The 12,679-nt window shown below is 38.7% G+C and overlaps 1 protein-coding gene across 7 annotated transcripts in view; it reads right to left on the bottom strand.

Moving 5' to 3' along the window:
* Nucleotides 1-1,018: 1,018 nt before the first annotated feature.
* fam184aa (family with sequence similarity 184 member Aa) overlaps nucleotides 1,019-12,679 on the bottom strand; it is a 63,560-nt gene continuing 51,899 nt past the window's right edge. For 6 of the 7 annotated variants that reach the window (XM_046057820.1, XM_046057812.1, XM_046057839.1 and 3 more), the window contains one exon: nucleotides 1,019-6,064. In XM_046057820.1, the coding sequence (XP_045913776.1) occupies nucleotides 5,950-6,064 (115 nt within the window). In that variant the 3' untranslated portion in view covers nucleotides 1,019-5,949. The remainder of the gene's footprint in view (nucleotides 6,065-12,679) is intronic. The other variant, XM_046057857.1, reaches the window with a different exon arrangement.

The raw sequence follows: 12,679 nt of genomic DNA on the forward strand, positions 1-12,679 counted from the left end.
TAAGCACTAAGGTTACTACAAAGTGACTCACCAGTTTGCTTTGATGTAAGGTGTCCACAAATGCTCTCCAAAACTTCTCCAGCAGGCCAAATATATTCCATTCTTCATAAATACAAAAGTTGGATTTTAAGATAGTTTCACTACTGTCACTTTCCTCGGTTGTATTAGCCGCCGTAGCTTCCTCAAAACCTCTAGCTAGCAGAAACCATTAAAAGAACCCTCCTTTTGTAAGTGAAATGTGACTAATGGTTAATTGAGTAGCTTCATTGAAGGGACCGCCAATCAGCAAGCTCTCTGACATGTTTTTACAGTTTTTACCTAGCAACTAACAAAGGCAAACTCCTGATAGGGCACGACGCTGGGGTATTTCTTTTATTTTCTGTCTTCAGTTTTCCAATAAATTTAAAAGGTGCTGGAGGGTAACATTTTGAGTGAGAGCAACATATAAATTTTTTTGTGCTTAATTAATTTTAGAATATAAATACATAAAATGAGATGTAATAATTGCTACAAGCAGCGCCCTTAATAACAACAGCAGGCACGTCAAACACTGTATACAGCTCAAGTTCAAGTACAAGCTCCTTTTAGGACACAGAGCTGGACAGTGCAGCCAATATGGCAGCAAGCCCAAAATGCATTGACCAAATTCTGGTCTGCTGTGGTGTTTGGCTCACATCTTTAATTTGTGTGAGGTGACCAAAAACATACAAGGCTCCTGTGACCACTATGTGGTATTTCTATGAACAGAGGATCGAGGCTCCTAAAATATGTTGTAAGGGGGCCCAGAAGGGAAAAATGTCAGAATGTCTGAATACTCAAATAAATAAAACAGCAAGTTAAATGATTTAGCTAGTTTGTAATGATATAATAATCTAAATACTATAACATAACACTCCTTACTCACACACATACACACTAAAAGGAGCACGACAAAAGTCTTTATCTCACAATCATAATTTTACTGTTCCATGACATACAACAGAAATAAGATATAAATATAAATAAATATTGTTGTTGCTGTAATTGTTATATATTTTACTTCAAAATGGCAAGACAGACATCATTAAATGATAAGTCACAAGGGTGACATCAAATCACTTTCAACTCAAAATACAAACTGCAAAACATTTACAATTTCACTTTATTTCTTAAAATGTTTAGATGCCGCAATCTTTTCTTAAAGTTTTTCAAAATTTTTTTAAGTTTGGAAAAAACTGAGTTGAAAGTGAAATGAACCAAGCCCTGATCAGCATATCGTATCATATTGAAAAAAAACTTAACAGACAATAAATGTTTTAATAAGCTGCAGTTTCTATGGTTCACGGATGACCTGCTGATGCCAGATGTTTCCTCTGTCAGTTGTTGAGAAACAATAGTTGATATGACCACAAGAGGCAGGCTCCAAGAAACCTTTTAACGGAGTGGTATTCTCCTTTAAAACAGTCCAGTCCGGTGTGGCATAAAAAACATGTATTAAATCATATCAACCAATGCAATCTGAGCATGTAAAAGCATAACGAAAAAACAGATAAATTATTCTTAATTTTTGCCATTTCAAACTAGAAAACGTAATAAACAATCTCAACACTGCATCCATTTAGTAGCTGGAGCTTTCTAATCTTTGCCAGGAGATGGAGTTTGCCCGGACGTCTGTTATCAAATCATCAAACTCAATCTGCTGATGAAGCTCATGCAATATGACGGTAAGAGCTCCTCAATATCATGTAGACTTGTTTTTAGAAGACAAATAGGTGAAATCATCAGAAGGGGAATAAAAGGAATGGCAGTAAAATTGGATGTGATTGTGAGAAAATGTGTTATTAACAAAAAAAAACAAAAAGAAACAAGACTTCTGCCTCGTCTGAGAAGTCTAAGCTTGAATGTCAACATTTAACATAGTCATTGAATAAATATAATCTTCACAGTGCGCATGGAGGAACGAACCAACTGTGGTTCAGTGTCGGGGCTGCGATCCCAGAGAGAACTTATTGTATTTATTGGTCCATTGTCTTTGCTGGGGTTTGTCACATTACATGTCAATATATACAAATAAACAATTTAATATTCTTCATATATCAGCGTTGATGACATGCAGCATATAACTAAAGCTCCAATGTCAATTATGCTGCATTCGTGTCATAAGGGGACAGCTGGACATTAGAATGTCGTGACAGAAGTTTGCTGTATCCTTTTACAAACTGTGTTTTATAGATAGACGTCTGTGAACGTGACCGCAGCTGTTTCAGACTTCAGGCAATCAACAAGAAGTCTACAAAGATATTTACTTTCAAATTCTTTATGTGATGGCAAATTTTTACTGTCTCTCCCATATGACACAAATACAGACACGTCTGCTAGAGGTCCTTTCTCAACCTGGTTTCAGGAAGTGTTTTTCATTTTGACAAAACAGGTTTAGTTCATTTTGAGAAATATGCTGGATTGTCATCTTATCCGCAGCCAGATGAGAAGATTAATATCAGTTTCCACACACTAGGATGTGCACACTGTAATTACAGACAAGCTTTCGGTCAGAGACTTTCTACAAGCACACAAGGTAAACAGAAAGTAAGAGCACTGAAGTGTACATATAGTAATTAACCTTCATGCCAAACATGTGTATCCTTGACACAAGATCATATTCAAGGGTACTGTAGTCATCTTATATAGAAGATAAGTGATATGAAGCAAAAAGGGAAACATTATAATAATATATACAGTCCAAAAACAGAGTGTGAAAAACAACATACTTGCTTTCTTGTGGAGAGTTAGAGGAGAAGCTCAATACCACTCTAATGTCTGTATGTTAATGATGAAGCTAAAGCCAAAAGATGGTCAACTTAGCTTAGCACAAACTGTCAGGCAGCCAGCAGAGACCATGTGAGGCCAAGAAATAGCACCCTGTGCTTATAGGTGGCTTTTGTTAACATTAGACAGGGCCAGGTTAGCCGTTTCAGCATTCAGTATTTATGCTATGGTAAGCTAACTGTCTACTAGCTCCAGTCTTTACCATGCAGACATGAGAGGAATCGACCTTCTCGTCTAACTCTCAGAAGCAAGAAAGTGAATAAGCCTTTGTCTCATACATCTCCTATCCTCCATTTTTGTTTTTCAATACATGCTATAAGACTATAATACCCTTAAGTATGATCTTGTGTGAGGGATACATATGTACAGTATATCTATATTTAGTAGTGTTCTCTCATTCAGTTCAAAAAGGTCTATGACTGAAAGCTTGTATGAACCTAAATAGAGTGTGCTGAAGATCGTTGTTGCGGTTACTCTGTAATGAAAATAATATCAATCTTTTCATGTGGCTCTGGGTTAGAGAGCAAAGACACATTAATTTCCAAAATGTGGCACTGTTCCTCTAAAAACAAGAATGCAAAAGTTAGGTTGATTTTGGACCTAAATGTAAAAAAATAAATGAATTCATTTATGTATTTTTTTGTACATATTTAGTAGGTATTTTTACTATTATACCATGTAAAAGGTGCTTTTGGGAAATATCTACAGGGACTGGATGAAAAAAAAAAAACACATAAGACATAACAGTCTAATGCAATCCAATACAAGAGTCCAGCAACAAAGGGGTTAATATTTGTTGAGACTTTATCAGAGAGGAAGTGATTCAATGCTTTGCTTCTTTGGATTGTATTGGATTGCATTTTTATGGTGCGTCTAATATATTGTATGATCCACGAATTCAACCAATACAATACAAACACTTCCTGAACCATCGAGGCCTCAGTTGATTCTGTTATGGAAGACGAGCATCGATTGACGCTGTAAAGTAATGGAGTATGTTTGTGTTGCTGTTGAATTGACTCCGGGGGTGTCAGTTTGAGAGTCTCTTTCAGGCTGATGACGGCCATGCAGTTTGGAAACTGTACAGGTTACTTTATGGACTTCATGGACCTTCAGGTCATGAACATTACGCAGCACAAGAACTATGTAAACTTTCAAGTCAAGTTAAAAAAAGACAGTACACCAAAAACCGGAGATATGAGAATGTCAAGTGAGTGACAGCAGCATTATGATAGTGTTTCTGTTTTCACATGCTCTATGGCCTGGTCCACAAGCAGAGACATGAAGCAAAAGAGTTCTGTCACCGACACAAACTCCTAGCTTGTAATGAAATTAAGTGTTTGACGAAACACTCCTTGGCATTAAAAAAGTTCCTGGGAGTCAATCCAATTCTACATTTGGGTGACTGAACTCTTTCCCTTTTTGTCTCTAGTCCCCTGGCATCACAAACAGACCGTAGAAAAACAGTAGCTTGTTACATTATAAATACTGGAATAATAAAAATATGAGGGGAGCTTGATTTAATTTCTCTTGATGTTTCCCCTCCTGAGACTGGGTTGTCATGATTGGTAAATCAAGCACCCCTCAGCTAGCTCAGAGATCTGAAAATGACTTTCAAACATATACTGTATGTACACAGTCAAAGCACTGGGACAGCAAGCTAAAGTTAGGCTATTTTCTTTTTTTGCTGGTGTCGTTATTGTGGTATACTGCAGTTAGTCGCACTGTAGAGGCCAAAAAAACAACCAGAAACAGCAACTAGCTCTGTCCTTTTCCCTCACATACATGTTTGTATTTACACGGCAGATGGGGCCACAGCATGAAAGACTAAAGACGAGCATCAAGGCAAGAATCACTTTGTCCTGGCTGAACTTTCAAAGCACAGCTTGTAAGACACGTTGATGTACAAAAAAAAACATATCCTCTTATATCTACGATGTGTTACTAGTGTCACACTGTATACTGTATATGGAGGTTTGAGAATGTATTTACTGACAGTGGCTACTAAGGATCATTCAGACTGATTACAACTTGGGTGTTATTTTGGACGTTTTGGCCATCATTTCTATCAGTTAAACCTTTTATTCACCAAAGCAATTGCTGAGATCTGGGAACACGGCCAGACAGTTTTACGTACAACTGAAACGTCAGTAGGAGCTATACTGCCTCTCATATGGTCTGAAATGTTAGGTTGAAAAATAGACCTTCAAATTGTTATTGATTGATTATACTTAAAATTCATTTAATTAATTCACTTCCATAATCTCTCCCTATTTTTGGAAAACTGTGGTCGCATTGCTTCGGTCAGGCCAGTAGGGTCAAGGCTGAAGCAAGGAGTGCACATTTTACTGTTCGTCTGACTGTGTTTCCTGACCCAACAAACTTCTTTTTCAGCATTGTCACCATGTTCCCATATCTCAGCAGTTAACTTGGTGAGTGCAACGCTATTTATGCTGATTGGAAAGTATACACAAAAGTAAAATATTTCTGCCATCTCTTTTTAAGACCATTAATACAGCCCTAATCTTAAATTTGATGACGTTACAAAATAAAGCTTAATAAAACTTTTTATCAGTGAACTACAATTTGATTTGTCCCCACAAGCATAAAACTAATATTTCTCCTCTGTGTCAAGCAATTACTGTAGGTGGACATCAGATTTTTTCGTCTTCATTAAAATGCAATCTTATCCCATTCTTTCAATACCTCCTCTATTCTACATTTATACTTCTACTTTTGGGTCTTACTTACAAAATTAAAATTCACAGGTAATGAAGTCCACTTTAGCAGCTTTACAGCTCATACAATTGTCATGTTTTGCACAATTGCACATGTTATAAATAAGGAGACGGAAGACAACTACTGTTTGTATATGGCCTCACCTCCTGCTACCATGCACACGTTCATGATGATGCACCGACAAGCCACACTGCTCATTGTGCTCACCATGTATGGAAGCCCTAAGGTTGCAATCACACTGGAATCTCAGTACTGCGCATGACTGATGGGAGTGCTGTGATAAGCAGTTAGATATTAATGTCGCCCAAATGACTTTCAAAGCCTGCAGTTTGATCGCTGACTAACTTTAGCTCTCTGTCCCATAACTTAATTTTTTGACAGAATGGGGATTTATATTTTTGCCGGTCAGAAAGAGAAGTACTGGGCGTACAGCTCCTCTTCTTTTGGAACGAATTCTTTGCTTTTTCCTGCCTCCATTCCTCTCAGGTCTGATGGCGTTGTGGCGCTGGCCTCAGGAAGGCTGAGAAAGGGAAAGAAAAAAAGGATCTGTTAAAATGATGGGAAGGAAGAGACTGCAATTACATTCAGATATGTACAATCAGATCCCCTCGTGGGCAGCAGCAGTGCCAGAGTGTAATCAGGGAGATGCAGTGAGTGCTTGAAATTGATGCCAAACGCGTGAAGGCTGGTGTGATGTCCACAATCCGGGATGCAAGTTGGAGACTGTCTGATGATTTCACATGACCTTACCGGGACTTGTTTTCCCCCCACATACAAGGACACTTTGACACATGCACAGGAGAAGCTTGGAAACAAACCATAACCAGCAACTAGTGAACTTCCATCCATCCATTTAATATATTTATCTTACAATCGGCCTGCAATGGACTGGCGACCTGTCCAGGGTGTACCCCGCCTTTCACCCAATGTCAGCTGGGATAGGCTCCAGCCCCCCCTCGACCCTGTACGCAGGATAAGTGGCTGACGATGGATGGATGGATGGATGGATCTTACATTCGGCAACACCCTGAACAAGTCTATCACAGGTCTGACAAATGCAGACTGACAACCATTCACACATATGTTCACATCTCCACTTAATTAGGCCTTTGTGGGAGGGCCTTCTTACTATAAGGAAATCTAGGCTGTCAACATCCCTGAGAATAAGAAAATGTAATTGGTAAAACTGAACTCTATCATGAAAACCAAAGAATCTTGCACGCTGTCCATCACTTGTGATAGACTTAATTAACAACGTTTCAGTCCTCAGACGTTCATCAAGCAAAGTTGAGATGGTTCATTTAAAATAACTCTTACAAACACCCCGAGAACATACAATGTCAATTCATTTTTAGATAAAGTTTACTATGTTTGTATAAATAAATGTTGGTCAGAGCATGAATTCTACTTTCTAAATTAGGGAGGGTGCCAGTGTGCATGTTATATATGTGTGAATTTATATATATATATATAAAATATAAAGACTTATTTTGAAAATAGACCGGGTTATGTTCATTGGACTTAAAAGACATAAATGAAGTGTTTTTCAAACATACAGAGAAGAAGCAGAACAGCCTATATTTATACAAATTTGTGAGGGCGGGACTGCTATTATATCCATGTTGGTAGCCTAAGCCTTAGCTAGCCTTAGCTACATGTTCAATGTCAGTTGCATTTTCTGTGCTGGTCCTTATTTTGGAACTCAAAACACAGTTTCGCTCCAAAGAGCAAAGTCAGCGGAAACTGCCTCGAGTTTTGGTTGGTTGGTTTTGACAGGGAAGACGAAAGCGTGGAGTCTGATGCATAAATTCAGTTTTTCTTTTTATTGAAACTGTCTATCGCACGTCTGACACTGTTATAGGAGTGCAATGCTAAATTGGTGGAGTACTGTTTGACCTTATGAGACTCCAATTGTTTTGCGTTTGGCATCAGGTAAAGTTATGGTACTGATTTTTTATACATTTAAACAAATATAATAAGTAACAAAACTGGCTACAATTGTATTTTAAGATGCAGCTCAGTTTTTGAGGTTGAAACAGACAAAAAACCCAGACGGGACGAAGCCTTGGAGAGATAAACATTTCCTCCTCTCAATTCAAAAACACTAAAAAGAAAAAGACAACTACAAAAAAGAGACAACAGAGACAACAGTGTTTTCTTCTCTGAACAAACATCTAAAATTCAAACTAACTAGTTGGTTTGCAGTGTACGCTCTCCAGCGGCAGACCTTCCAGTATTTTTTAATCCCTGCTTGCAGCAAGCAGCCCTCCTTCATCTCCTCTTTTACTGTGTGTCCACTGCCTTTTTTTGCTGGGAGAACAAAAGCGCTATCGCACAAGTTTCACATTTGCAACTTGCACTTTTAAGTTACTGCAGTGCTTTTAAATAAGTAATTTTTTCTTTGAGTCACTCAAGAGATTGATGTCCCATTGAGACTTATTGAAGTGCAAAGTTTCAGCGTTGGCTCATTTTTATAAGCAAACATAAACAGGGATGACAGCAAGAATTTAGAGGATGTTTCAAAGACGATTCAGTCTGACATTGTGTGATAGTTCCATCCAAAAGGGAAATATGTTAAAGCATAATGAATCGAAAAGGGATTATATCTTCATTATATTTCTCCGTTGACCCTGAATAAGTGGAGTAAGACCGCAGCGTTCTGAGAAATGAAAATTTGGTAATCCCACTACTGGCTGAGGCCTAAATTAAAATAGCACGAATCAGAGAACAAAAGTAAAACCTTTAAATCCTATTCCTTTTTCCTCACACCAAAAGGTAAGAACAAAACAAAACAATTAATTGTTGTATTTTCTGAGTAACAACCAGCTGAGTTTTAGAGCTACTTAAAGGTTCAGTGTGTAATATTTCTGAGGATCTACTGACAGAAAGGCAATATAATTGTCACGGATTGGGGCGCTGAGTGCAGACTGGGGCGAGGACCCAAATGCAGACAATGGCAAGGCGGTTGCAGTTCAAAAATGTTTATTAATTCAAAAAACTAACTTAAACAGGCTTACAAGAAGCTCGAGGCAAAGTCCAACAAAGGTACTCCAGAACACAAGGCGATCCAAAACACAGGGAATAATCCAGAACAAGGAAGACAAAGGAACAGGCAGGAACACTCAACTTTAGACGCAAGGACGTGACAAAGACTGGAGAGACAAGCAGGCATACATATACACAGGGACTAACGAGCGGGGCGGGAGCAACACAGGTGAGCGGGATCAGGGCTAACGAGGCAGAGACAGAGAGACAAGCAGGTAGGCAGAGAGACAGCAGGGGGAAACAGAGAGAACACTAGACAAGCAGACATTGGGCAGAGTGAATAACCAAGAAGACAGAAACACACGCAAGTTACAAAGAACCAGAACCTAAACGAGAATACAGAACTAGAACACAGAGTAGACCAAATCACAATAATACAAACTAGGACCAGGAATGAATACCAAAACATGAACTAAGGACATGGAACTAAACTCAGACTCCTAAACAAGACACACAGACAGGATCATGACAATAATATCCATAACTATGTTTTCAGTGGTGCATAAAGACCTTACATAATGAATGAATGTTGAATGAAGTACCTTAGAATGAGCCATTTATATCTACAAAACCGCGTCCCCTCTTCCATGGACATTGCCTTGTTGCGCCGTCATGTTTCTACAGTAGCTGAAAACGGACAAACAGCGCTACACAGCACATTTCGTCATTACGTTCTTCTTGTTCTACTTCTGATAGAATTCAGGCAGTGTAGACACATGAATATGTAGGTACGTTCGAAGAAGAAGTAATAATATACAGCAGGGGTCGGCAAATAAGTTACTGTTTTTTTATACATTAGATGATGAGTGAGAATATAAGACAGATAATGTTGAAAATGATTGTTATGGTGTTTGGATTGCTCAGTCGTTAAAGCACTGGCCTCTCATCTCAAAGGTTGTGTGTCGATCCCACCTCTAGATCATTTGTTTTCTCTCTTCAACAAATGGATTCTGCAGCGACTGTTTTTCAGGTTCACATTACGGCATGTGCTGCTGTGTGTGTGTTCCTGTGTTTGATCTGCAGCTTGAAAGCTGCAGATCAACGGATCTACGGAGGCTTTTTCATTTCCCAAGTATCTCCATGCAGTGGACACTGAGGGGAATCACGTTCTCTGACGGCTCTTTCAGAGTTGTATCAAGCAGGCTACAGACTGTTTTAATGTCGTTCAGAATATTTCAAAGTAAAAGCTCTCAGTTCAACTTCAAGTAAAGCATTACAGTAAACAAGCTTCTCGCGCTTTTATTTTGCAGGCAAAACTTCTAGAGATGAATTGATTATCTGAGTAACTGTTGCTGTCATCACTGACATCTGTTTTAGCACCTCTATCAAAGTATTTATTTATTTATTTTTAGCCGCTATCAAAACACCATAATATGGCTGTGGGCCAGATATTATTGCTGGCGGGCAGTTTTGGCGATGGTCCATAATCACAGAGAGAAGTAACATGTTTCCCTTGTCAATGTTTGTATAAACTTTATCAAATGTGTGGTTTATAATCGACTGTGGTGCAGAAACGGTGACAGTGTTTCACACTCTTGGCTTACATTTTCCATGTTATCTGTCAGTGGTCAAGTCACAATAACATCTGATTTTACTAAATAATTAAGTAAATATAATTTCTTAATATATCTACCTAAAGAAACCTAATTTCTTGAATGGCGACCCTCTGCTGTCGTGACGACCCCTTTGGTGCTGTGTCAGCCTCTGTAGCTCTCCTACATTCTTTGAAAGGGTGATAGAGTGATAGACTAGACAGTTTTTTGCAATTCACAACCCTCACCGCTACATGCTACTAAATCTTACACACTGAACCTTTAAGATACTCTATTATTAAAGGTTAAGTGTGTAATATTAAGTACGCTCTCAGCTGTTTGTCCGTTTTGGGCTACTGTCGAAACGTGGCGGCGCAAAATGGCGACCATGGAAGAGGGGACCCGTGGTTATGTATAAAGAAATGGCTCATTCTAAGGTAATAAAAACATAACTGTTCAATATGTAAGGTTTTATACACCACTGAAAACAGAGTTATGGATCTTATATTGCATTTCTCTCACAAGATCCTCAGAAATATTACACACTGAACCTTGTTAAAGCGTGTTCTCTCATCAAGAACGTGTTGAAAGGTACCTTCTTGCTCGTCTAGTGTCATACACACAACACATACAGCATCAAGTACAAATCTCATCTCCCATGTTTTGTGTGTCATCACAGACAAAAATATTTGAGGAAATCATTTTTACAGTGTGGGCCAAACCCATGTTTTAGTTATATACGCACCGAAGGTTATCTGCTTCATGTGGTGGCAGGTGTCATGGTGAAGAAAAGTGAACATGACAAAATGTATACTAAATATGTGTTCATGGTAGTGTGGTCAAGAAAAACTCTCCACTGAAACCCCTAATTAATTGATTTGGACGGATGGTATCGTTGTGTCTCCAAAGATTCCACAGAAACATTAAGTTGCCTAAAAAATCTTATTAGACTTATTTCAATTGTGGTATTTGATGGAAGAATAGCCAAGACGCAGGAGTCCAGGTGACCAGGCAAAAAGTAGTGTGACGTCTACATCATTACGTGTTTTACAACATTTGCAGTGTAGCACCATGCTTTCTGGAAGTTACAGTGTAATTTATGGTTTACGAGAGATTCCCTGATACTAATTTAAGATACAAATTTTCAGACTAATGAAGAATGGTGCTTTGTTACATTTAACGACCACCTTTGCACGAGTATTTTAACACTTGTGTCTATGTAACTGTTGACTACTAATGTCTATTTATGTAATGTATAGCTCGCCTAGTAGGTGGCTGCAACACTACAGCTACTTTTAATGCAGATTTTCATTCCTGAAGAGCAGAGAAAAGGATGAACCTGTCATATTAGAAGTGGGTAATGAACATCTGATGTTTGACAGAAGGCCAATATATGTCAATTAAAAAAATAAGCCCCTTTTCAGTTTTGGGGAAGACTGGTGAGGATGGAAGGGAGGGAAACTACAGTCCCCTCCAAAACTACTGGAACAGTAAGACAAATTCCTTAGTTTTTGTTGTTCACTGAAGACATTTGGGTTTAAGATCAAAAGATGAGTACGAGACAAGAGCTTTTATTTCCTGGTATTCATATCTAGATGTGTTAAACAACTCAGGACATATCACCATTTGTATTAGACCACAGCATTCTTATCTGAGCAAAAGTATTGGAACAAATAACCTTAAAGTAAATAACATTTAATATTTGGTGGCATAACCCTTGCTTGCAATAACTGCCTCAAGCCTGCGACCCATCGACATCACCAAACTGTAGCATTCTTCATTTGTGATGCTATTCCAGGCTTTTACCGCAGCTTCTTTCAGTTCTTGTTTGTTTCGGGGTGTTTCTCCCTTCAGTCTCCTCTTAAGGAGGTGAAATGCATGCTCAGGGTTAAGGTCAGGTGATTGACTTGGCCAGTCTAAAACCTTCCACTTTTTTCCCCTGATAAAGTCCTTTGTTTTGTTGGCAGTGTGCTTTGGGTCATTGTCCTGCTGCATGATAAACTTCCTCCCGATTACTTTCAATGCATTTCAATTCCGTAAATTGACAGACAAAATGTTTCTGTCCACTTCTGAATTAATTCTGCTGCTACCATCATCAGTTACATCAACAATAAATATTAATGAGCCTGTTCCAGAAGCAGCCAAGCCATGACATTACCTCCACCATGCTTCACAAATGAGCTCGTATGCTTCGGATCATAAGCAGTTCCTTTCTTTCTCCACACTTTGGCCTTTCCATCACTTTGGTAGAGATTAATCTTGGTCTCATCAGTCCATAAGATTGTGTTACTGAACTCTTGTGGCTCATCTCTGTACTTCTTTGCAAATTTCAGTCTGGCCTTCTGATTCTTCCTGCTGGTGAGTGGTTTGCATCTTCTGGTGTGGCCTCTATATTTCTGCTCTCAGTCTTCTTCCAACAGTGGATTGTGATACCTTCACCCCTGCACTGTGGAGGTCGTTGGTGATGTCACTTACTGATGTTTTGGGGGGTTTCTTCACAGCTCTCACGATATTTCTGTCATCAACTACTGTTTTCTTTTCCTTGGCCGACCTGTTTG

Source organism: Micropterus dolomieu, linkage group LG01, assembly GCF_021292245.1.
Source record: "Micropterus dolomieu isolate WLL.071019.BEF.003 ecotype Adirondacks linkage group LG01, ASM2129224v1, whole genome shotgun sequence".
Taxonomy (NCBI): Eukaryota; Metazoa; Chordata; class Actinopteri; order Centrarchiformes; family Centrarchidae; genus Micropterus; species Micropterus dolomieu.